The sequence below is a fragment of the Sturnira hondurensis genome, unplaced genomic scaffold (assembly GCF_014824575.4).
Source record: "Sturnira hondurensis isolate 20B ecotype Veracruz unplaced genomic scaffold, ASM1482457v3 Scaffold0021555, whole genome shotgun sequence".
NCBI classification, from domain to species: Eukaryota; Metazoa; Chordata; class Mammalia; order Chiroptera; family Phyllostomidae; genus Sturnira; species Sturnira hondurensis.
In genome coordinates, this window is record NW_028094186.1 from 2,149,984 (window position 1) to 2,176,906 (window position 26,923).

Sequence of the window (26,923 nt, forward strand, 5' to 3'; positions counted from 1 at the left end):
ATTCCTAGGAAATTTACCTTCACATGGAAAATAAGTGATGTTAACTAGCAAGAAAGGTTTGGGCCAGAAAAAATTTTTTTTCAGTTTTCAGGAAAATGAAATTGGAAAATTCTAAAAGAAATCAGTAATGCTTTAAACCTATGCTAAGATTACAGTGCGATGCAAAACCACATAATTGCAATACAGGTAGTTGCCATGCACGTTCACCTAACCCTCAACTGCACCTTATATCACAGGCTATAGTGCTTTCATGCTGTTAACCACGGAGGACCTGGGGCTCTAGAGAAATACATAAACGGAAAATGATTCCCAGGGACACAGTCTAAAATTTAGTTCCCTGGGGTGACAGCCTCAGAACATTACCTTTAACATGACCTGATAGGATTAACAAGTACAACTAGGCAGTTACAGAATAGCCACGGGGGTGCAGAGGACAGTACAGGAAATGGAGTAGCCACAGAACTTACACGCATGACCCACGGGCATCAACACTGGTGTGGGGGGTGATGGGTGGAGGGGGGCAAAGGGGGGAAAAGTGTGACAACTGTAGTGGCATAAATAACATAATAAATAAATAAATAAATAAAATGACCTGACAGAAAATCCCCCAGCAACCTGCGGCCACACCCACTCAGACACTCTGCGAGGTTCGGGCTGAACGCGTCCCTTCCCACCTCCTCTCTCGGTTTGGAGCCTACATCCCTCAGACAACCAGCCTGTCCTGGCCTGCAGCACCTGCCCCGAACCTACTTCCACCACGTGCTCCACCGCTTCGTCAGGTACCTGCCTTTCCCAGTGTGGCTACTGGGCCATTAGCCACTTCTGACATCTGTGGAGCAATAACTGTGATAAAGGAAGAGAAGTCCCAGTCATTCCAACTTAATATTGTGAGAATTTAACTCAAGTACCATCAGGAGAAAGGCCTCTAAGGGGCAAATAAGACAAAGCTTTCAAGAGACGGCAATATTTCCATGCATATTTTCTCTGATACTCACTTGGGAGGGCATAAGACTTCTTCAAGAAATTCTTCAATCTTGTTTACATCCGTTTTGACTTCATTGTTGAAAGTTATAAATGGTGGGTGTGTCCCGGGAGCCAAGTTCTGCAGGTCGACAGGCTTCCTGTTAGGATAAATATAGTGATCAAACTTGGATCATTTTTTCACTCTAACTGAGAAGGCAACAATACCTGAAATTCTCAGAGTGGTTCTGCCTTTTAAAGTATGTAAAAATGAATAAACGCATTTTTTCTACTAAGTATAACAGCTGCAGTGATACTCTGATGAGAAGCAAACCTCCACAAAGCACCTCGTTTGTAAGAAATTTAGGAGAAGTCTTTCTTTTAACCCCAAAATAAAGCCCTTCATTCTCATTCCAAGGTTAACTGAGGTGCTTATTAGAAATGGTGGTAGAGCGAAGGGGGAAAAAACTGAGAATTGGGAAAGTCAGCCTCTAGTCTCAATGTAGGTACCGACCGGTTGTGTGAACATGGGTAAGCCCTGATTTATCTAGGCCAACTGTGTGCGTGCGCGCATGTGTGTGTGCATGTGTGTGAAATAAGACACAAAAGTAGCTGATTCCCACAGTCCTTTTCAACCTCCAAATTCAGATGCTACCACCTCTTTTCCATTTTCTAGAAGTCAACACTTAACAAGGAGAAAGATCACCAGATTTGACTACCTAAAACCGAAATTACTTCAATACCTGTAAGACAGCATAACCAAAGGTAAGAGGTAAATAGAATGGAAAAAATATTGTAGTAAGAAAGTAATATATATTTAATCTTTAAATATATATTAAAGATTTTGTCCAAATTCACTTCAAGAGTCATCAAGAAATCAAATAAATATGGGTCAAAAGAAACCAGTAAGCAATAGATAAAATAAATGAATGCATGGAAAAATATCAAAAGACTCAATTACCAAATTCAAAACTAAACAATGAATAAATATTCTGCCTATAAGTTAGGGAAAATTGAAAATGCATGGAACACTGATAAAGATGGCAAAACGGCAAGCAAACAGCCACTAACAGCAAGGCACAGTGGAACCACCCTATTAAAAAGCAGAACGGAAAAAATAAAATAAAATAAAATAAAAAGCAGAACGGCTCACCTAAGCGCACCCTTGAATCCTGGAATCTACAGGGCCAGACACGGTGTGCACCTTACCGACGCAGAATGCGAAGCTGAACCTGAATCTAGAATCACACCTGTTTGGGCAGCTGTCTCTCCAAGTGTGGTCTGGGCTAGGTGGCCCTTTCACTGAGAGGACCACTGAGGTACAAACATCCGCATTACACTGCACTGGGTTTCCTGTAGTGGGGTTTTCTATGGCCTACCTGGTGTGTGAAATCACGAGGTACAGCATATACAGACGCGGGTATGAAAATAAATATCTTCTATTAAGGCAGATAGATAGGCAAAATGTAAAAAAAATGCCACTCTTCTCACTAATTTTTAGAAAATATAGTAATTTTATTATTGATTTAAACTTTATATTAAAATTGTTTTGCAATAACAAATAATGCATTCAGAAAAAGAAGATAAAAACTACGAACATGAGCCCTGGCTGGCGTAGCTCAGTGGATTGAGCGCGGGCCTGCAAACCAGATGATCGCGGTTCGATTCCCAGTCAGGGCACATGCCTGGGTTGCAGGCTGGTTCCTTGCAGGCTAACTACCAACAGGGGACACACAAAAGGCAACCATACATTGATGTTTCTCTCCCTCTCTCCTTCCCCTCTAAAGATAAATAAACAAATAAAATCTTTAAAAAAATTTAAAAAAAAAAAAACTACGAACATGAAAATGATAACAAGCTCTGGCTGGTGTAGCTCAGTGGATTGAGCGCGGGCCTGCGACTCAGACAATCGCGGTTCGATTCTCAGTCAGGGCACATGCCTGGGTTGCAGGCCAGTTTCCTGCAGGCCAACTCCCAGCAGGGGATCCTCGAAAGGCAACCATACATTTATGTTTCTCTCCCTCTCTCCTTCCCTTCCTCTCTAAAGATAAATAAATAAAATTTTAAAAAAAGAAGAATAACAAATTCACAACTATTAACAAATGAATCTAAAAAATAAAAACTAAAACAAAAACTAAGCAAACAACCAGAACAGGAACAGAATCATAGGTATGGAGATCACATGGAAGGTTGTCAGTGGGAGGGGGAAGGGGGTGAGAGGGGGAAATGGTACAGGGTTCAAGAAGCATAATTAGTAGGAACAAAACAGACAGGGGATGTTAAGAACAGTATAGAAAAATGCCCTGGCATAGCTCAGTGGATTGAGCGCAGGCTGCAAACTAAAGTGTCGCTGGTTCAATTCCCAGTCAGGGCACATGCCTGGGTTGCAGGCCAAGTCCCCACTTGGGGGCACACAAGAGGCAACCACACATTGATGCTTCTCTCCTTCCTTTCCTCTCTCTCTAAATATAAATAAAAGTAAAATCTAAAAAAAAAAAAAATAGAAAAGGCAGAAACCAAAGAACTTATATGCACAACCCATGGACATGAACTAACGAAGCCAGGGAGTGGGGGAGGGACTGCTGGAGGGAAGCGGGTACCAGGCAGAGGGGAGCAAAGGGAAAGAAACTGGGGCAACTATAACAGCATAATCAACAAAATATACTTTTAAAAAATAATGCATTCATAATTGTTCTGTTTAAATGAATTAGTAAGTTGCTTTAAAAAATCTGTTTTAATTTCTTTATTTTTTAAATACATTTTATTTCCCTCCTTACAACAAATGCACAAGATTTGAATAAAATAAGGGATATCTGTAAGTGTATCACGAAGGTGAAATACCTCGGCATTAAAAATAACTTAAAACAGAAGGTACCCTGAGACCTCCGCTCACTGCATCTTAACAACCGCCTTTGGTCTCACTTTTCATTCATTCTCTCCATTTCACTCCTCCTCCCTCCCCACTCCCCACCACTTCCCATCCCTGTCTCTCGACTTGGACTTAGAAAGTGCCTCATCTCTCTCTCACATTCTCATCGATGATACAAAGACTTAATTATTCTATTAGTCCACACTTTCTAACTCAGGGCCTCCCTCGCCCCAAATTTTGGAGCCTACCTCCCCACCAGGGCAAAGAGAAGTAAGACATGTTTTCTATGAACCTCTGTAAGAACCTAAGCTCCCGAAAGGACTTTTAAAAGTCAAGATCTGCTTTGATTTTCAACTCTGGTTCTTTCACTGAGCATTCTTTAGTCTGACAAGGGAAAGAATCGGCACGAAATGGTCGGGATGCAAGAAACCTGAGCGAGTCCCCCAGGCGCACGTCTGTTTCAACAGGCCCGCCTCTAGGTTTCAGTGCTCACCTCCAAATCAGAACTGCTCCTTTTCCCTTTCTCATCCCACTGGTTTCTTTCACTTACTCCTTTTCAATCCTCATCCCGACCACCTATTCTTCTTTGACCATGAAAGGGTCCAGCATATCCACACCTGCAGTCATCTTTATTCTTCAAGTCACCCACTCACATGTTCACTGACATAGTCACATTTTTCCAACTTAAATTTTACTTCCTCCTCAACTCAGGAAGAGTCCAGAAACCCCACCTGTTTTGTTTAGGGTCTGTGCCTCTATTTTCAAATCTTAACATCTTAAAGGTTTTTTTTAAGGTAGCACAAGGGTAAATAAAGGACAACAGTACCTTGTCAAAGCAAACAGAGTTAGTAAGGTTTGCATCAAATACACACAAGAAAGAGAACACACACACCTCCCACACCTGGGGCCCGGGATGAGTAAGCATGCTCTTTAACCTTGTCGTATCCACTGAGTCACACCAGCCAGGGCATCTATTACTTCTGTAATAAACTATGACAGCTTTTAAGCTCTCCTAACAAAAATATTTTTATTAGTGGACAAATAAAATTAGCATGGTAGAGAAGAAAAAACCAAAGACTGAATTTAAAAAACCCAATTAAAATCTCAAATTGAATAGTTCTCCCACTCACCAGCTACGTGACTAAGTCAGTCCCAACCGCCTTGGGTCAGGATTTCCTCATCTGTCCCGTGGCTCTGAGACCTGTTTGCCTGCAGCGAGCAGATCAAAGACAGCAACGTGAACTACACCCAAGCCTGGGAACGGCAGTCACAACTGCTGTCAGTACCACATCCACAGCGTTTTGCAGGAGATGAGATGGGCGTTAAACCCTGTTTGAGGGTGATGATTCAAAACCGATGATTTAGCATTAACTGATCAGTAATAAGAGCTCGGATGAATATCAAGGCATGTAAGTGAAATGAAACCAGGTGCATGATTCCCGGTTTCCACTAATGATGGTGACTGGTGGACAGTCCATCTTGTTTCTGATGAAAGGCTACAAAGATTTTTAAGAAACCAAAATGATAAAACTGTTTTCCAGAATTAACTGTTAAGATAAAGGACAACCATGTTGTGTCCTTATTCCAAGTGAAAATAGGTTTGAGAAGAAACTTTAATGATTCTACGTGGACTAGTAGCCTTCAAATAAACGGACACATGGTAAGCACTGAGGGGACTCCGAAGGTGTATCAAGTCATCAAGCCAACCGAATCCAAGATGCTTTAACTTCTAGTTCTCACCTGGCACTCTGAGGCCTCAGGTGTTTTGTTTGACCCACAAAGGCTCATTTTACAGGTGCTTTACACAAACTTAACATTTCAGTAACTCCGTGTGAGAGAAATGAAAATGAACAGATAGGCAATGGCTAAAACATTCAAGCATCTTTGGCTTTATCATCAGGCCTTCACTCTATTCAACTACTCAATCAAACTAATTCAAATGTTTCCAAATGTCAGATATCTAGAAAAAGCAACGTACACAGAATCTGCACCTTGAGAGAGAGTGTGTACTTCAATGTCTGGGTTTTGTTATTTTTAATATTACTTACCAAAGTCGTTTTTTTTAATAGTAGCTTTTTAGATCAAAAATATATTCCATTCTCTCCCACTTCTTCCCAGATGAAGAAAAGGAAATAAATAGAAACAAACTAACTATAAACAGAGAGGAAAAGAAAGGAATGAAAAGGAGGAGGAATCTTACAGGAGTGAATACTTTAAGCAACATAAGTGGCTTAACGTCAATTAAAATTTAATTTGGGACACTTGCAACAACTGGACCATGCCGGGCTGCTGGCTCAGTCCCAGCTGCTCAGTGTCAAAGGAGCAGGACGCAGCCGCAGCCACAGCACAGACACAAGGCACCCAAGCCGACCTGAAACACGACCTGTCTGTAACTATCAGACTCACTACATGAAGGAAAAAAACGCCATGTACAGAGAACTTCCACTTCCCTTTTGAAGGTTTTGATTTTTAAGGCCTAACACTAACGCACACTAATCAAGAGAATATTGGACACTATAAAGCAATTAGCAAAAAAATAAAATAAATTAAATAAAAACAAAGCAACACCACAAATCCTTTATTGTTCCAATTTACTCCTATTAATTATTCTTCACTGGATCTGCTATATTCTGATACAAGGTCACTAACTGAATCAGTGAATTGTGGACGCACCGAAGCACGAGCCAGACCCTGGTTACTAGGCATGTGTCTATGGTACCAGCTCGACCAGTGAAAGGATTTTATTTACTTGGATCCAATGTGGTACACCGCTAATCTCTGTCTACTTCAATGTCAATTTGTGGAGCGATTGTTTTAAAACAAAATAGCACCCATGCAGGTTTCAAATACAGCTTCTGTAATTTTTAACAGATTTTATTAACACAGTTTGTAAGTATAGTTTATACTGATAACGGGCTTAAAAATATTCACTAACATTTATCTTCGAAATTATCTCAAAAAAGAACATAAAGACATGTTCTCCCTTGGTCTGACCACACGTCTGTCTATCCCTATATAATCGCACACACACACACACGTGTGGAGTATACCTATGACTCAGGACGTGTCCTCAGGACATACACCTTGAATTGTTAGGACTGTTCCAACATTGCTTCATGTAACTCAAGTCAAATTTACACAGGGGAAGCACAGAGTCTGGATCGTACTTGGCCGACTGGCCAGCAGCAGGAGATGGACGCTCTCTCTAAAAGGCCGGCCTGCTCCATTCTGTTTCGTTTCCCTGCACATCTCGGTCACACTGTTGTTTCTGAAGATCCACCTGGAAATCACCGCTCTCTCGGCTTGTCAGAGGCCATTTTCAGATGGGTGGGACCACAGAGACATGATAACGAGAGCAAACTATCTGAAGGATCTGCTTGGACATCGGATTTTGTTCTGGGTTTATAACTTGCCTTTTAAGAAATGCAGAACTATCAGTTTTATTGTTTCACTGTAACACCTTAAGCTTTTACAGAATTGTTAGAGGTTGAAACTATCGTCATCTTCTAAAACTTTATGCCATTATTACGGCAAGTTACACGTGGGTCGGACTCACACAGGCTACAATTAGTACGTTGACATTTGAATCAGAAAAAACTCAGCTGTGATAGTACAAAGGAGGAGACAGAGCATTTAAAGTGGGAATGAGAAAATGGACGCATTACTTTAAAAATGGTCTCCAATTTACTTTTTTTCTCTGACAATACCATGGGGCGGGGCGGGGGGTGGATTTCAATCACTGGTAATACTGCAGATATCACTGCTTTTACAACAAAAAGTTAATTTCTTAAAAAGTTATCCTTTCTACTCTCATTTCTCAAAACCAGAAGTTTACCCCAGCAAGTATGGGACAAAATAAGGCCACATTCGGTCAGTGTCTCAGTTCTTCTCTCACTCTCTCTTCCCCTCCCCTCCCTGTCCTCATACTCTCTTCCTTGCCCACCTCTCAGGCATAATTATCTCTGCTCTACAGATGCTGATCTCTGATCCAGGGACTTCTGGGCCCAATGAAGACAGTGGAAATCTTCAAATAAAGATCTTGATCACTGCCAGAAACCTGTCAGCCAGAAAGGCCCTGTAACACCCCTGTGATAAGAAAGTTCTATTCAAGTAGCAGGTCTGAAATGATTTGATAAGAGTAGTAAAAAGTGCCCTGAACAGTGTTTAGCACATAATAGACACTGAAGAAATGTTAGCTCATTTTACCCCTCCTTTTTCCTGAATTTAAAAATGAGCTACCTGACCTCCCAGATGAGGCGGCTTGCCCAGGGCCCAGCGCTCTCTGCACACAGAGCCAGGTCTCTCCCGCTCACACGTTCTAGTACCCTCGGCCATTCCCCTTTGATGACATGTGACAGCATCTTTACATATGCGCCCTAAATTTTAATGCTTTCACCTAATCTGAAGCTTTTGTTGAAATGGTGATCGTTGCTAGAAAACCCAAATTCTTTTGAAGCCTAGGCAGTTTTTTAAAATCTAAAAGTTCTATAATGCAGTTGTGGCAGGAACCGAAAATTAGCTTTAGAAATGACTCCCACTACAGCATTAAGGCAGGCGAGCCAGGGGAGGCTGTTCCAAGTTTCCCGGAGGCACATGAATGCCACCAGCACCGTCATTAACACCAACTGCGATTCAAAGGGAACGTGTCACACAGTGCCGGAATGGCTTGTTTTTTACAGATGAAATGTCACGTAACAATAATTTTTTCAGAGCATAGAGTGAGCTTCTAAATAGCTCTCAGGAGAGTTCTATTGCTCACCACTGGTCTCTTCCGGGATCAGTACTTTTCACTGAGCAATTAAGCAATTACCTGGAAAAGCAGGACAATAAACGCCACAGGCATTTTCTCCCCTACAGCTTTCTGAAGACAGTCCTATTAAAGTTTTAAAGTTAAGAATACATTATGAAAGGTACTCTTCACTACAGGACTTTTATTCCCCTATGAGGACTTGACTTTACACTGGCTTTCTGAGCCAATGTTCACTTTCTCCAGGGACTGTCTCTTTGAAATATAACTGAAGACTGAAAGTGAGTAAACTCACTGAAAAAGATGGGAAAGATAAAGACGAAACCTAAATACCACGCTACTTATGAAAAGGAAGTTGATGGCTAAGGGTGGATGGGACTCACAGTCACGTATGACCTGTGTACTTACACCTGTCCTTAAGAACCATTTTTAAATACACAGCAGCCCTAAGATCTCTACAGAGAGCTAAAAAGTACAGGCCCCCGTATTAGTGTTCTCTGTTGATTTTACACAAAGCCCGAGGAAATAAACATGTATTTTGAGTGGCAGTATTTTCTAACAGGAGGTCCTGAATTCTTCCTTGGACAAGAGTTCCCAAGTGTCGTTTTTGACATGTAGGGCGCTTTACTCTTAAACATACACAAATGCTCAAATACCAATCAACTTACAGGAATAATGCCTTAAGAGGTTTGCAAAAGTAAAACTGATGACTTTGAAATAGCCCTTATGTGTTCACTTCCTTTTCTGAACCAGATTCCCATCGTTTATGGAGCCGTCACTGGTATGTCCCACCATCAAGCACTGTGCTGAGCTGTTCAAAGAATTTTTGGAAGCACGGCCATCAACTCACTTGCTCCAACCCAAAAATGGAATAAGAGAAATCGTGTATTTTAAGACATAGCAAGGGTGTGTGCCTGGCGGCATGGTCTATTTTTAGGAGTTATGTTGGGGAACTTTCTTTGTGAATGCATGGATGGAAAAAAACAGTAATCAAAGGGCAACTACATGAACTATTTCATTCTTATAACAGCTAGGTCTGATGTGAACTAGGTATGTCTTCGAAAGAGCCTGTAGTTTCCGCCCTCACTGCCCCCAAAGCTTACCTGTCCACGCATATGCATAACTAATGGGGTTCCTGGAAGAATTCATGGCTTATTTTTAATACATAAATTCCAAGTCTGCCAAATTTCAATTAAGTGCGCCAGCAGTAAGAAATAAACTGTGAGGAACGGCCGGAGGTCCCAGGGAGCAGTAACCTAGAACTGGGCGTGAGAGAACAGCTCTCACATCACGCTCCCTCTGCGGGCCCAGGAGAGGGGTAACATACGTAAGTCCTGCCATCCATCCCGTCAGTATTTTCTTTTCTTCAACATTGTCCATAACTGACATGCTTAAAAAACAAGCAGCAAGCTACGTGGTGTGTGGCATTTCTGTCAAGAGAAATATTGTTTCCATGGCTGAATCCCAGGTTTTCTGTTGGTATAACTGTCTCTAACCCTTGATTTAAATAGTTTCTTTTTTCAAGTATGTATGTTCTTCACCTCAGGGGGAACACGTGTTCCTGAGGAAAAAGCTGACCACATATCAGGGCTCTCCTCAACCTTCTCCACGTGGGCCACGTGGAAAGGGACAGCTCTTCGCCCTGCAAGACCAACCCCTGCCGTGGGTACCTGCTCTTACTGCATGATTATATTTAACCAACCACGGTTACAAGGATACAGGTTACACAGGCCATCAGGCCACTTGTTCCGCAAACTTGGGACCGAGACACCTGCTTCAAAAGCCTCTCATGGGTCCATGTTTATGCTGCAAAAACTCCACTGCATCCACACGGAAAGTTAGCGCCTGGCGCTGCTCTTGAATTTAAGGTAAACATACAATAAGGTCCTAAAAAGGCTGCATGGCCACACGCGATTTACTGACATCGTAAGTTCCCATAATACTTAACACAAGTTAAATCTGTCCACGCTCAGTCGAACTCTACAGTATACTGTCTTTGGAGAACAGATGCAAATAAAGTGAAGGACTTAAGCTGACCCCAAACTGCAAGCAAGTCTTACCTTTTCAGGTCAACAGTGGTGACACTGAACACAACTCCTTTGAGCCACAGAATCATGAAGAGCCTCTGGGAGAAGGGGCAGTTTCCTATGCTTTCACCATCACTGCCGGCCTGGGGAACAGAAGTAAGCGTTAAAAACGAGGTCGAACTGATGACACCCAAAATAATAGACCTTTCTCTGAATTTTTCATCAAGGATAATACAAGAAGACAGGGAAAGTTGCACTGTGGAAGGAAGGGTGAAAATTCAGGTTTTATTATTCTCCTTTTTCATTCGCCTCATTCTCTTTTTAATAATGGCCAGTGCAGCCCTAGCTGAGCCGTTCGTTGTTTGAAATGTCGTCCTGTACACCAAAAGGCTGCGGGTTCGACTCCTGCTAAGGGAACATACCTAGTTGCAAGTTCAATCCTCAGTCAAGGCACGTACAGAACACAACCAACTGATGTTTCTCTTGGACATCAATGTTTTTCTCCCTTTCTCTCACTCTTTTTTCTTCCCCTCTCTCTAAAATCAATAAACGTATCCTTGGATGAGAATTAAAAATAATAATAAGAAGCCCTGGCTGGTGTAGCTCAGTGGATTGAGCGCGGGCCTGCGAACCAGAGGATCGCGGTTCGATTCCCAGTCAGGGCACATGCCTGGGTTGCAGACTGGTTCCCTGCAGGCCAACTCCCAGCAGGGGATGCACGAAAGGCAACCATACATTGATGTTTCTCTCCCTCTCCTTCCTCTCTAAAGATAAATAAATAAATAAAATCTTTAAAAAAAATAAACAAGGCAAAAAAAAATAAGAAGAAGAAGAATAAAAATAAAACAGCCAGCTAATATGGCAATGCCCAAGAGAAGCCACTGCAAGAACAGAAATGATCTCTGTCACCACTGACCAACGTGGTAATTGTCTATGGCACATGGCTGAGAAGTATCTGAAATGTGGCCAGTTCAACTTAACTGAAGTTTTAAATTTTATTCACATTTAATACATGCAAATTTCAATGGTCACGTGTGGCCATGGCTATCATTCACACAGGACAGCAGAGGTCTAATCAGTCTTTAAGGGATGCCGAGTCCCTCGCCCCAGGACGAAGCCTACCATGAGTTTTATGAAATGTAAGCCATTTTTTTGTTCTATGAGATAATACTCTTTTGTTTTAAAGTGTTTAGGTATTTATTTCTACAGAGAGGTGGGAGGAGGGAAAAGAGAGGGAAACATGATGTGTAAGGGAAACAGCAATTGGCTGCCTTTTGCACTGGCCCACAACCCAGGCATGTGCCCCGCCTGGGAATCGAACTGGTAACCTTTTGGTCCACGGGCCGGCACTCAATCCACTGAGCCACACCAGCCAGGGCAAGATAACATTCTTTATAGGACAACATAAAAAGGAAGCTATGTAGATGTGTCTCTCTCTGAAGAGTTAAAATAATTGCCAGCCTCCCCAAATTGTTAAACATATTCATTATAAAAATTACATGTCCTGTTTTACACATTCCTTCTGGGGGAAAAGAGAGTAACACAGCTTTACAATGAGCTATTTGTAATCCACTTAATGAATGCGGCAGTTGACTTCCCCGAGTTCAACAATGAGGTAGAATTTTCCTAAAAACCAAAGTGGAATAAATCTTTAATTCAATCATGTATGTCCCAAGTTTACAAGGGAGGGAGGAGGGGAAGGGAGAGGGGGGTTGGGGAGCCAGCTGCGGGAAGAGAACATTCTGACACTTGCTGGGGACCAACCCAGCCCTCTAGCCCTCTTAGGCATGAAGTCTACGAAGAAAGCCAGAAACAGCTTTCAACAAGTCATTCGAAGAGGCTCGTAAAAGTAGTTTACTATCCTAAAGTAACTCTGAAAAACCTCAGGAGCCATTTGAGTAAAAGGCTACATGCAGCTAAATCATTAATCCCTAACTAATGGTGAAATGGGGGGGGGGGGGGGGGATAAANCCCCCTCCTCCTGCCTGTCTCCCCCCCCCCCCCCCCCCCCCAAAAAACTACCTGGTCACACCTGATACAACCAGTGCACACACACAGGCCCATAGGGGTTCCAGAACCCCACCCTGATCAGACAGCACAGGACAGTTACAACTGGGACTGAGAGGGGAAAGCGGATCATTCTTTATCAGAAACAAAACGCACACAGAATTACAGCCAGAATGGATCTGATTAATTTCTAATACTGCAACTTAGACAAATGTTACTTCCTAAAGAAGTTCTAGTTCTCAGATTTGCAGGGGTGTCCAACCCACGGCCCACGGGCTGCATGCGGCCCAACACAAAATTATAAATCTACTTAAAACCTTTTTTTTTTTTGGCACATCGGTTTCCTTAGTGTTTGTGCATTTAATGTGTGGTGCAAGACAGTTCTTCCAGTACGTCCCAGAGATGCTAAAAGGTTGGACCCCCCTGCAAGTTCAGAGTAAGAATAACCTAAAGAAGCCATTTACATAATATTCCTGAACTGGAGAGCATTACGCTGAGTGAAATAAGCCAGGCGGTGAAAGACAAATACCATATGATCTCACCTTTAACAGGAACCTAAACAACAGAACAAACAAGCAAAATATAACCAAAGACACTGAAATAGAGAACAGGCTGACAGTGACCAAAGAGGAGAGGGGCAAGGGGCTTTCGGGAGAATTTCAGGGGAAAAGGGGTAGGGTTTACAGGAACAAATATAAAAAACACATGGACAAAAACTAGGGGGGTGGAAATGGGAGGGAAGTGGGGAGGGATGGGTGGGCGGGCTGGGAATAAAAGAGAAAACTGCACTTGAAAAATTAAAATAAAATACCTTTATTTACAAAAGCAAAAAATTAAATTAATTAATTAAAATGAAATAGTATTCCTGGGACTTACACCCAGAGATTCAAACCCAGAAGAATTCCTGGGGGAGGCCCAGAACTCCTCGTTTTGTGAGAGGCAGCCTCACACAAAGCGGCTCACGGAGCTGGGCATCCGCTGGACACACTGGGAACCGCTGGTGCGGGAAGGTTAGGACGATTCTCCTTCCGAGCACAAGGCAGTTCCCAGGCCTCAGTCATTCTGCTGCACAACAAACTGATACCTGAAGATGCTCACCATCCAAACACGCAGAGAAGGGATAACATACACGTGAGTTTATTACAGATAAAAAATAGTTAACACTTTACCCTTCTACACAGCTTAATGACTAATATATCTACGCAGGGTTGTGGCTTTAGACACGCAGATTTTATTATCATTGTTTCGCCTTTTTCCCCTCCCAGTTTTCACATGCTTAGCGGCAGAAGCATAGATACTGAGAAAGGACAGAAAAGCACACCAAACTGAGACTTAGACTAAAAAAGCGGTAAAGTTCAGCAGACAAAGAACAAGCCTGACTCAGGGTGCATCCTCCTCCACTTACTTACCCTGTAAAATTAACCATTCCCAAACTGCCTGTCAGAGCACCGTTAAAACAGTTACACTGGTGAAGATGATGTAATAAAGATGTCACGTATAGAACCTGGAAAACACATTATAAAAAGCAACTGGCCAGAGAGGAAAACCACCACCCCACACGTCCTGCAAAGGCCCACAGCGCAGGACCGAGGGTCTCGGCACATCCTCTCCTCGTGAGGACCTGGTCAGGGTACAGACGCTTCTGTGCCTCACCTCCTTTGTCTATAATTTTCTAGAAACCTTTACCAACTCTTTCAGGTGTATCAATCATAAGCCATTACTTTCTCACTCTCCTTATAAACTACTTTCCTTTAAGCGCTCAAAAATAAAAGCATACACACTCCAAGACAGAACTAAAAAATGGCCTCATTAACTACCCACCCAACTCACGAAAACTCAAACATATTCAGACAGACAACTTTTCCCAACTTTTAATAGCATTAGAAAGTTGGGAGCTACCAGACGGATGTTTTTGTAAAGCACAGTGAAACTGGAAAGCTTTGGATTTCCAGAAGTCATAAGTCAAAAACGTCCGCCCTTAGCCTTGGCTGGTGCAGCTCAGTGGATTAAGTTCCAGCCTGCGAAGCAAAGCGTCACCGGTTCGACTCCCAGTCAGGGCACATGCCTGGGTTGCCGGCCAGGTCCCCTGATGGGGGGCATATGAGAGGCAACCACACATTGATGTTTCTCTCCTTCTTTCTCCCTCTCTTCCTTTCTCTCTAAAAATAAATAAATAAAATCTTTTTAAAAAATTGAAACACTACAACTCAGTTTTCCTACCCGTGAACCATTCAACAGTTTGTTACTTATCCATCTAGATTTTTTCTATGTACATATTATATTTTTTTAAAAATATCATTGTAAATATATCTTATGACTTACGCATTTTAATCCCAATTTAATGTAATCAACCTGCTGGAGGCTGTCGTGCTCCCCAAGAGGGTGTCAAAGGAGGCCAATGAGGAAGCCAAGGCTTTCGACCCTGTTCCTAGTAATAAGGAACCCCCTCACTGCTCGGGTGGAGGTCAGAGGAGGTCTAGGAGACAGTGGTCAGGACAAACACCATCAACCAGAGGTGGCTGAGACCACCTCAACCAGAGTGTCAGTGGAGGCCCCACACAAAGCTGGAGCTCAGGCCCCCACCCAGCAGTAACGAGGAGCCTTCACACCCTGGGTGTCCCTGGAGGCCAGATGGGGTATCTGGACTTTAACCTCTGCCTCGCTGTGACAAGGCAATGTCACTATACTTCCCCCTCCCAGCCCTTTTAACATAAGGTTTAAACCAGACCCAGATTCTTATAATACAAAAACATCCAGGTTTAAACTGAAAATCACTTGTATTACAATGAAAAAAGGTAATCGACAGATGTCAACATCAAGATGACAAAGATGTTAGCCCTGGCCGGTGTGCCTCAGTTGGTTGGAGCGTCATCTGGTAAACCGAAAGGTCATGGGTTCAATTCCCAGCCAGGGTTCAGGTTTGAATCCTGGCGGGTGGGGGGCGGAGGGCACATATGAGAGGGCAACCGATTGATGTTTCTCTCTCATATTGGTGTTTCTCTCTCTCTCTCTCTTTCTCTCCCCCCCCCCCGCCCTCCTTCCTCTTTTCCCAAAAGCAATGAAAAAAATGTCCTTCTTTTTCCCATCAGGGAAAAAGAAGATGACAAAGGTGTCAGAATTATCAAAGACTTTAAAGCAGGTGTGATTAAAAAAAAAAGAAAAAACCTTCAATGAACAATTTTGAACAGCTTGAAACATGAAAAAATGGAAACCCTCAGCAAAGAAAGAGAAGATATAAACAAGATGTAACCTCCAGATATAATCTCCAGGTGGAGATTTGAGAACTGAAAAATACGATAAATGAAATGAAAAGTTCAGAGGGCAGGCTGACAGCCCTGTGGAGGTGACAGAGGAAGCAATCACTGAACTAGAGATCGAGCTACAGAAATTACCCAGTCTGGACAACAGAGAAAAAGTGCACCGAAATGGAAAGCTTCCCGTGTATTTCCACATCTTGATGTAATCCGTCGGACAATCACGTTTGAAGGCTCCCTTGGATGCTATCGGGCTGACAGTTTCGCGCCTATAAATTACTCTGTAGAAACACTTACACAGATGCACAAAGGTAAGAACGAGGGAGGAACGCTGCAGCCCGGTTAACATCGCAACACTGGAGACCACCCCATGCCTACCAGTAAAGGACCCGAGAGACCACCTCCTGGAGTGGAGGTCCGGACTAATCATTCAGCCCTTGCTGGCACAGGTGCGGGGAGAGCCGGTGGTCTTTTTTCCCCCGTGGTGTGTGGGGCGCAGCAGCTACTGTCTACAAGAGTCCTGACTTGCTTAGGCTGCCCCTTTCCTGGGTTAGACAGCAGACTTTTGACAGTCTGTCTGAGCTTGTGAGTGTTCCCCGGTTGCCAGTGTCTACAGCCCCCAATCTGTGACATATGGGGGAAAAACAAAACACAAGAAAACTCCCCACCTTTGCAAACGCACAGGTCTCTCAGAAGTACTGGATTTAAAAAGCAAAATTAAAAAGTATAAGATGTGGCAGACCCATACAATGGAATATTATTCAACAGTAAAAATCAATGAAGTATTGACACATGCTATAACTTGGGTGAATTTTGCAAAATTATGCTAAATAAAAAGAACCAGTCACAGAAGATGACCCGCACAACTCTATTTACGTGAAAAGTCCAAATTAAGCAAACCCACAGAGACAAAAAGTAAACTCGTGGTTGCCTAGGGCTTGTGGGGCAGAGGGGGGAGACCACTGAGGAGGAACAGCCAACAAGCACCAGGTTTCTTTTCGGAATGGTAAAAATGTCCCGAAATTAGACTGTGGTGACGGCTGAGCAACTCTGTGAACAGACTGAAAGCCACTGAACGGGACACTTTAAGTGGTTCATGGTGTGGTCCGTGACTTCTGTCTCAGTCAGGCTGACTCAGAAGTACACAGACACAGATTACAAATGACCAGTACACACAGACTGGACAAGATTTCCATTCAGGATACATGGTTTTAAAAGTATGACTTTGTATGACAAAAAATATACATGTCTACGATGGTTTTTTAAAAACCAGAAAACCCAAATAATCAAAGCAAAAACTTGAATAATCCCACTGACATGGAAATAACCACCAACTTCCAGATACAGGATGAGTTAGCATTCCTTTGGGGTCTATTCTTACAAAGGGGGTAGCTCCGTTTAACTTGCTAGCTGGGTCTCCACTCACATACTCAACTTTCCCCACCACCCCCCTCGGGACCTCTGTTGCAATTCTTGAATTGCTTAACACCAGTATTCAATCAGAAATGGCCGGATTAACTCCTCCGTTGCAGAAGAAGGGTCAGCAGCAGATGCCACAAGTATTTAATGTTTTACTAATTAGAGGTTAAGGAACTGCTCACTTAGAAAACCTGGCTTAATCAGTTCACAGAATGTTAGATCTTGAGCCCCAAAGAAAAAGGGCTTCTTCAGCTTCCTCACTTTCTATTTCTTTGTGTGTGGGGGGCTGGGGATGAGGGGGTGATGAAGACTCGGGGCAGAGAAGCTTCCTCTTAAGGTTAGAATGGGCTCCTGACCATTAAATCATTTCCCTTCACACATTTTCTAGGGAATGCACAAAACAAAGTGTTGCCAAAAGAATGGACTCAAAAACTTTCCGGTCTCATCTCACCTTTAAAGTGCAGTCTGTCTAAATTAGCCGTCTACCTACACAGAATAGTTGGCTTTGATTTAGATCAGCCTAAAAGTCACAAAACAAAACAACACCATAAATGGGTGGTCACCTGGTTTCTATCCTCCACTTCTTTGGTTTTTGCTACGCGAATGCCAGAACCAAAGTCTAGAGTCTAAAGGTTTGTTTAATAAACTGTTACCCTTCCACACAGCCTGCAGAGCCTACGGGACACAGCATGGTTTAGAATTAGACCAACCTGGGTTTGAATCTGACTTCACTACTCACCAGCTGTGTGATCTTCAGTAAGTTAGTTCACATCTGCGAAACCTGACTTTACGCACCTCTTATTATGGGCATCACACCAGTTAGGGTATATACACAGTTCCTGGTACGTGGTAAGAGTTTAGTAAATGTCACTTAACTTTTAAGATGCTTCATGTACAAAACTCAGGCATTTACCTATCCAAAATAACTATTAAAATCTGAAGTCATCAAGATTCAATTACTAGGATGCTGTTGAGGGAAATAGCTAAAATTCACAATTTAGTCATTTTTTTTAGCCAAATGCCATGGTTTAGTAATAACTGTAATTTAAAGCACATTCTTCCATCCATAACAATCCAGAGTTAAATCTGCTGAATGGAAGAGATAGCTCATCGCCCAGTAGTTTAAAAGGTTGTCTGTTTCTGTTTCATTTAGCAGATGACCAAATTAAGATTCAATAACCTAATGTAACCAAGAGTTGTATTTTCTTTCAGAAAGCCTGTATACATGTACACTAGGCTTCACAAATGGGTTATGCAGAAGTTCCCTCTCTGCCCACCGCAGGATGCCTTCCTCAGCCGCGTTCTTCAGGATCCGCACCGCCACACTGCTACCCCTCCATTCATCCGGTGCAACACGGCAACATGAACTTGGATGCTTAAACATCACTAAAACCACAGTATCCTCCATCTGAAATGCCCGTTGCTCTGCCTGTCCTTCAGTTAAGCTCAAGGCTCACCTCCTAGTAAACTTTCTAGATCCCTGTAGCCCAAACCAATGAATAATCTGTTCTCTCAACTTCGATTCCAGCTCCTCAAACTCTATGTCAACAAAAACCATCCGAAGATCTCATCAGAGTGCTGATTCTGATTTAGTGGGTCTGGAGTGGGACCCAAGATTCTGCACCTCTTCCAAATCCCCGGGGAATGGCAAGCCTGTGCCACTGACCATGACCTGCCCCATGGTGTCTCACACTGCCACTGAGTGTCATTCCTTTACTACTCACACCTCTGCACTGTGCCTCCTGAGCTAGAGTGTGCTCTCACTGAGATGTCATACTTTTATAAAGTCTCTTCACAGGGACAACTTCTGTTGTCCTGTCAGTAACAACTACATCATATTATCATTATATCAAATGAGTTATCACGAAAATCTCTTAAAATATTGCCCAGCACCGGTGAGTGCTCAGTAACGAGCACCATATGCCAAGTAGAGAACATATTCCTGACTTCACGGAGCCCGGGGGTGCGGGGCCCAGAGAACGAGGTAATGGGTTACCACTGAAGGGGTTGTGGTATATGGGGCATACGAACGTAAAATCCAATTTTTATTTTCAGAAAGTAAGTAACACTTGCTACCATATGGACAACAGGCTGGGGACATGGAGCTGATGACGAATGGAGACCTACTGCAGAAGTTCCAGTGGAATGCGGCCCGGATTAGGCAGAGGCAATGGACATGAAAAATGCATTCCACTGAGCCACACCAGCCAGGGCCGGCTTGTGAACCAAAGGGTCGCTGGTTCAGTTCCCAGTCAGGGCACATGCCTAGGTTGTGGGTCAGGTCCCCCATGGGAGGGGGGGCACGTGAAAGGCAACCACACACTGATGTTTTTCTCCCTCTCTCTGTCCCTCTATTCCCCTCTGTCTAAAAATAAATAAAAAAAATCTTTTTAAAAATGCATAGATTAAATTAAATTGGGAAGGCATAATCCCAATGTGGATGGTTTGGATGCGGGAAGTGAAGAAAAGAAAGAAATCAATTAACTCTTAGATTTCTGATTTGAGCAACTGGGTAGAAGAAAGCTTCAAGATAGGGGTGAGTGTGCCTACCCTTTGTTGGAAGATAAAAAGGAAAATCCTTTAAGAGATAATAACATACGTAGCCTTGGCTTGAAATTGTTTCTCAGGCATGAAGGCTACCAACCAAAATCGGCACTGTTAACACTTCAGGACACATTTGGGGAGAGGCGGGGGCGGGAATATTAACCACGTACACCCCTGCACAGTTTTGTTTGTCTTCTTTTCCAGATTTAAGAAAACTTATTTAAAAGAAAATATTCCAGTGTTTATACATGATAACCTTCTCACCCCTCGTCACTGCCAAAATATTAAACTGACTAAATACAAGATAATCGCTTTTCCCTTCATATTGCTTTTAAAAGTGCCGAATGCAAAGTAGTCAAAAACTACTGAGATGATGGTGACAGCCGAGACAGACCCTGTCGACACCTCTGCTCTGGTTCACGTTGAAGCAAATGAAAACGGTGGCTCTAATCTGTACTAAAATCAAACCGGAAACGTCTCAGCCAGAACACTTTGTTGAAACAAAGTGTCAGGTATACAATGACCAGACTTTCCATCTCAGCGAACAGAACTGTAATACAAACAAGTTCTGCTGGATGTTTACGGTCACTCCTCCCAGCCTCAAAATAATAGGAGCAAAGGCTCTTCAAGCAAATTATAAGCCACATAATTAAAAATACTGAATGACAAGGAAAAAAAAGTAGCCAGAGGCATATGACCTTTTCCTGTCGGGTCAGCCCCAAATCTACTCCCCGTAAAACCTACAAGGGTGCCGGTTTACTACAGGAAACAAAAATGTCACTGAAATTGCCCAGAAAGAAGTTAATTGCTACTGCTTAACTTAACGGTTTACTTCTCACCTGGTGTGTACTACATGAAAGTTATTAATATACATTAATCCTCACAATAACCACCGAAGTTAGGGTACTGCTTTCCTCACAGCTCAGATAAGGAAACGGATTTGGAGAAACTAAGTATCTGGCCACAGGCCACACAGCTGAGGAGTGGCAGAAAGTGAAGTCTGAACTCGGAGGACCAGCTGTCAGCCACTCTTACAGTTTCCTACACCGAGATAACAGGGAGCTGCTGGATCTCAAAGGTTCAGTCTCACGATTCCTACGGTACAACCACCATCTCTCTCACATGGACATCACCCATCAAGTAAAATAAATGGCCTGAACCACAACCGTTACAGCGTAATCCACAAAGGTTATTTCAAATTCTCTAGTAGCCCTATTTTTAAAAAAGTAAAAAGAGACAGGTGAGATTCATTTTAATAGTATTTTATCTTATTCAATATACCTGAAATATTATCATTTCAACATGCAATCAACAAAAAGTGTCTACACCCTTTTCCTCGCACTAAGTCTTTGAGACCTGGTGCATATTCCATACGTGCAGTGCATCTCATTGCAAACTGGACATTTTCAAGCACTACGCCCTGTGGCGGCACCTGTCAAACTGCACACAGAGGAAGAGGCCTCTGAACAACCAAGGCCACCGTCACCAAGACCGTACACGCCAAAAAGGGCGTGTACCCCACTAATGGACTCAGCACTCAAGCTCCCAGATATTATTTATTCTGACTCAAACAACTTTAAACAAGTTTGCTTATCTGGCTTAGCAAACCACGACAGATTACAATAGAAAATTAAAGGAAATGGGCTGCATCAATAGAGCTAAGTGGGCAAAGGAAACAATAGAAAACACACATACACACACACGCACCCATCCATGCATGCACACACGCGAGGGTGGTCGAGGCTCAAAAAGCAGAGCAGCTGAGGCCGCTCCGCAGAGGCAGAACCAGGCTTCCACGGCTCACTGGTTCCGAGGCCACGGCTTCCTTTCTGAATTTGTATTCAGAATGAACGCTCACGTTAATTGGCAGTTAAATCAGCATTTTAAGAAGTCAAGGAGCCATTAACGTATCTCAGAAATATTTTCTTTTTTTAAAATATTTTCAAATCAATTTGAGAACTCTCTGTACTATTTTTGTAATTTTTCTATAAATCTAAAACCATTCTAAAATTATTAAAGTTAATTTCTAAAAACCAATCTGAGGCCTGTAGTAGGACCAAGTAGATCCCATAGGCTCAACCCTCTGCCCCAGGACAATGGCAACTTCAGGGAAAAAAAGCCACCTGACACAGGAAAATGAGCAAAAGCAGGCAGATGCGGGACGGGCGTGGACACTTGGAAGAGGAACAGTGTGGACAAGTTTCCCCAGTTTTTATCTTTCAACCTTGTGCCATGCAGGGCAGCTAAAACGCCAGTGAAAAATTCACAGTGCTGCTGGCTTGAAGACCCAAAGGGCAGAGTTCAGAGCCACCATCACCACTGGGAAACAAGGCAGAGCACCATAAAAAAAAAGAGCCCAAGAGAGGGAGCCCTAAAATCTGCAGTTTGAGTTCAGCTGAGTTAATAACTATCTGCCCCCCACCCCCCAAAAAAACGAAAGGAAAAAAAACAAAGACACCCTGACCGCTGTGGCTCAGTTGGCCAGACCTCCTCCTACAAAGCGGAAGGTCTACGGCTTGGTTTCCGGTCAGGGCACATGCCTAGGTTGCGGGTTCAGTCTCTATCGAGATTTCTATCCATTTCTTTCTCCCTCCCTTCCACTCTCTCTGTAAAAAAAGAAAAAATGAGAGGAAGAAAAAAAACAAAACCAATACTGCTCAGAGATGAGCAGAACATTACATTTGCAATATCCAGAATACGATCCAAAATTATTCCCCATAGGAAGAAACAGAAAAACATCACCATTCTCAAGAGAGAAAATAATCAGAGACACATCCCAAACTGATCCAGACACTGCAATCTGCAGATGAGGATTTTAAGGTAGTTCTTATAAACCATGCTTAAGGATATAAAATGAGAAACTATGTTCATGATAAAGGAAGACAGGAAATCTCAGTAGAAAGGGCCCACGAAAAGAACAAAAGGCAAATCCTAAAACTGAAAAAATGCACTACCTGATACTTCTGAAAATCACTACATGGTCTAACCAGTAGAATAGAGAAGAGAAAAAGGATCTATGAGTGTGAAGACAGATCCAAAAAGTACTCAAATCTGAAGACTAGAAAAACAAGTGAAAACATCAACAGAGCCTCAAAGACCAATGAGAAAATGTCAAAGGTCTATACTTGTAATCTGAGTTAAATTCTGTCAGGAGAGGAAGAGAATAAGGCAAAATTTTTTTCAAGAAACCATGGCCAAACTTTTCCCAAATTAAGGCAAATTTACAGATTCAAGAAGTTTCGTGAACATCGAATAGGAGTAATATAAAGTGACACCTAGGTTTATTATAATTAAAATGCTAAAGAGCATTTAATTACAATAAAATTTTTATATAATAAAAATTTTTATATAATAAAAATTTTATATTATAAGAAAAAAATAAAAATTTTATTTAAAGGACCTAGGGAAAAAAGACAACATACTACATACAATGACAGAAATGATTTGAATGACAGCTTAATTTTCATCAGAAATACAACAGGCCAGAAAATATGAGACAACATTTTTAAAGTGCTGAAATAAAACTAAGAACAAAAATCACCCCAAATCTTATATCAAACAAAAATATCTTTAAAGAATGGAAGTGAAGAATGGAAATGAAGACAATTTCAGATAAAAAATGTCTGACATTTAAAAGAATTAATTTCAGGAATATAGTAGACTAATAATAAGTGTTTATTATATTGAGTTGGCCAAAAACTTTTTTTTGCTGTTTAGTTTTTTTCTATAAAACAAAAGACATTTTTCACTTTCACCAATAACTTTATTGATTTGTATATTCTGAGTATGTTGACCGTTCCCCGCTATTGGCTTCTAGTGGGCAGAGGCCAGGGGCGCTGCTGAACATCTTCTAATGCATAAAACCGCCCCACAGCAAAGAATTATTTGGCCAAAATGTTAACCGTGCCAAGAAACTTCACAAACCACTTTTGCCACATTTCATCAGTCACAGCTTCTTCTCTATACACTGTGCAAATCTTTTTTTGCATTTCAATTGCATTTTTATCTTTCTTGAAATAACAAAGCATAATATGCCAAAAATGTTGGGTATTTTCTCCCATCTTCGATATGCAAATGGTTGCACAGGAATTCACCAATTTTGGTAATTTTTTTTAAATGCACACTGATATGACAGCTGTCACAATAGAATCTAACCAAATTGTTTTAACAAAGTTAAAAACAACTAAGCACTACTGGAGCCATTGTACGGGAAAAACCTAACACACATTTCGGCCAACCCAATATTAAGAAATGTTTATATCATTTAAAAAATGTGCCTTTTATGATTAGTTATTCTCACTGTTGGACACCTACAAAAAACAACAACAAAAACGAAAAACCAGTTGCCACAAATGTTTTCACCAAGCCTCCGTCTTTTAACATCTTCCAACCAAAGATAAACTAACTGCCAGTCTTCCCTTGTTTATCAGCTGAAGCCAAACACACTAGGGTTGGATAAAATTCGCAGGCAAGCCAAAATCCAGCAGCCCACTTTCCCTAGGGGCAGTTTAAAAATATACTCGCACTAGTATAAACCAGGCTCAGGAAGACTCCTGGGAGTGAAGAAAACAGTTAAGTGTTCAAAATACACGCTTCTTCCCTAGTCGTGCTATGGCAGTGACCTAACTTTAGTGGCTAAGAGTTATTTCTCTTCTTAAACAAGTTCCCGACCTGGAAATTCCCAGAGTTCAGCAGTAGAGTCAAAAATCCAATTACTCCCTTTATAAAAAAATCTAAGTTCTCCAGTGAGGTTGGTTTTTTTTTTTTTAACGATACTATACTTTGGGTAAACAAAAGAAAATAAAGAATTCAAAGGATAAATGAGATATGTGAGAGAGAGACTTTAAAAACAGAATTATGTGATATGATTACGTACAAAAAATTGGCTATAAAATATATACACTAGAGTATGTCTCCATACTGGACCTTTAAATGACTACAGACAATGGATTAATAATGATTAACAATGAACAAAATGCTGCAGCCATAAAAATGCTATAGAGTATTTTAATATAAAATATTAGCACTCAAACATGAAAGAAAACCTTTCTGTGGTATTCTATTTTGAATTGTCCATGTTTAAAAACTTTTGTTAAAATATACTGCCAAGTAAGTTTCTTTTAACATTATATACTCAGCAACATATTGCAGCTGTGAAAAGTGAACATTCAAAACTCTTGTCTCTCTTCTTGGCGGACCTAAAGTCAACTTCAAATATCTGAATAATACAAGATACCTTTGCTTATGGAGATTTTTGCTTACCATTTCTTTTTTTTTAATCCTTACCCAAAGACATTTTTTTTCCTTGCTTTCAGAGAAAGGAGGAGAGAGGAAGAGAGAAAGGAGAGAGAAAAGCACAGATGCCAGAGTGAAGTATCCAGTGGCTGCCTCCCCAAAGCACCTGAGCAGGGGACCTGACATGCCTGGAGCAGGGATCAAACTGCAACCCTCCAGTTACCCTAAGTCCCAACCAACTGGGCCACACGAGCCAGGGCTCTGCTTACCATTTCAATGCACGGGTGCCTTAAATACTATAAAAGCAAATTTTCACTGAAAATAGTTCTGTATCTGTTTTCTCTTAGTCATAACAAAACCTTCCCTTCATCTTTAAGGTGGTTCATTTGGAATCTATATTTTTTAGTCAAAGAATTCACTCTTGAAATAGTTTTCATTTTTCTGGCAAATTGTCCCCCTTATTACTGAGAATTTTTATTAGCTCTATTTATATTTGCTGTCTATTAAACTGCTTCTAATTATGAGAATTGAATTACCTAGATCTGACTTTGAAATCTCAGGTCTCAACTTTCTGCCTGGGCCTAAAACAACCAAGACTAAAACTACTTTAGTATATAAAATAAATCTGGGCTAGACTGGACATCACTTCCAAGAAACACACCCATTTTTCAGATGAGAACAACTTGAACCTGGTCTTCCAATTATATAAACTGAAGATTCTAGACCTCTAAACCAATCTGTTATTCAGTTTAGACCAATGTATCTAGTAAGCAGCTGGTCAAAAAAACCAAATTACATGTCTTCGGTTCAATAACTGAATAGTATTTTTTCTCTGGTATTTTACTGTGAAATAATATAGAACACAACACCAGAAAGAGACAATATTCTCTACATGCTTCTATCCACAGACTTGGAATACTTCTTTCCAGCTCCTTCTTGCCTGCAAGGTTTCTTTTGAGAAATCAGCTGACAGTCTTATGGGACTGCTTTGTAGGTAACTGTTTCCTTTTCTCTTGTTGCTTTAAAGATTCTCTCCTCATCTTTAATCTTGGGAAATGTAATTATGATGTGCCTTGGTGTGTGGGGTTCAACTTCTTTGAGCTTCCTGGACTTTCTGGAAGTCTATTTCCTTTGCCAGATTTGGGAAGTTCTTCACTATTTTTTCAACTAAGTTTTCCTTTTTTTTTTTTTAAGATTTTATTTATATATCTTTAGAGAGGAAGGGAAGGAGAGAGGGAGAGAAATATCAATGTATGGTTGCCTCTCGTGAGTCCCCTGCTGGGAACTGGCCTGCAACCCAGGCATGTGCCCTGACTGGGAATCGAACCACGATCGTGTGGTTCGCAGGCCCGTGTTCAATCCACTGAGCTACACTAGCCAGGGCTTGCATTTCTTGCTCTTCCTCTTCTCCTTCTGGCACCCCTATGATTCGAATGTTGGAACATTTAAAGTTGTCTTGGAGGTTCCTAAGCCTCGCCTCGTGTTCTTGAATTCTTGTTTCTTCATTCTGTTCTGGTTGAATGTTTATTTCTTCCTTGTGGTCCAAATCGTTGATTTGAGCCCCAGTTTCCTTCCTGCCACTGTTGGCTCCCTGTACATTTTCCTTTATTTCGCTTTTCATAGCCTTCACCTCTTCCTCTATTTTGTGACCATACTCAACCATTTCTGTGAGCATCCTGATTACCAGTATTTTGAACTCTGCATCTGATAGGTTGGCTGTCCCTTCATGGCTTAGTTCTATTTTTGGAGCCTTGATCTGTTCTTTCATTTGGGCCATACTTCTGTCTTGGTGCACCTATTAGTAAGGCGAGGAGCCTTAGGTATCTGCCAGGCAGGGGCAACCACAGCACTACGTGGCACT

The 26,923-nt window shown here is 41.8% G+C and overlaps 1 protein-coding gene across 1 annotated transcript in view; it reads right to left on the reverse strand.

Moving 5' to 3' along the window:
* CLIC4 (chloride intracellular channel 4) overlaps positions 1 to 26,923 on the reverse strand; it is a 60,689-nt gene that overhangs the window by 19,061 nt on the left and 14,705 nt on the right. Inside the window, exons 2-3 of the mRNA XM_037032968.1 lie at positions 10,637 to 10,746; positions 996 to 1,121 (exon numbers count right to left, since the gene is read on the reverse strand). Coding sequence (XP_036888863.1) covers positions 996 to 1,121; positions 10,637 to 10,746 — 236 coding nt within the window. The remainder of the gene's footprint in view (positions 1 to 995; positions 1,122 to 10,636; positions 10,747 to 26,923) is intronic.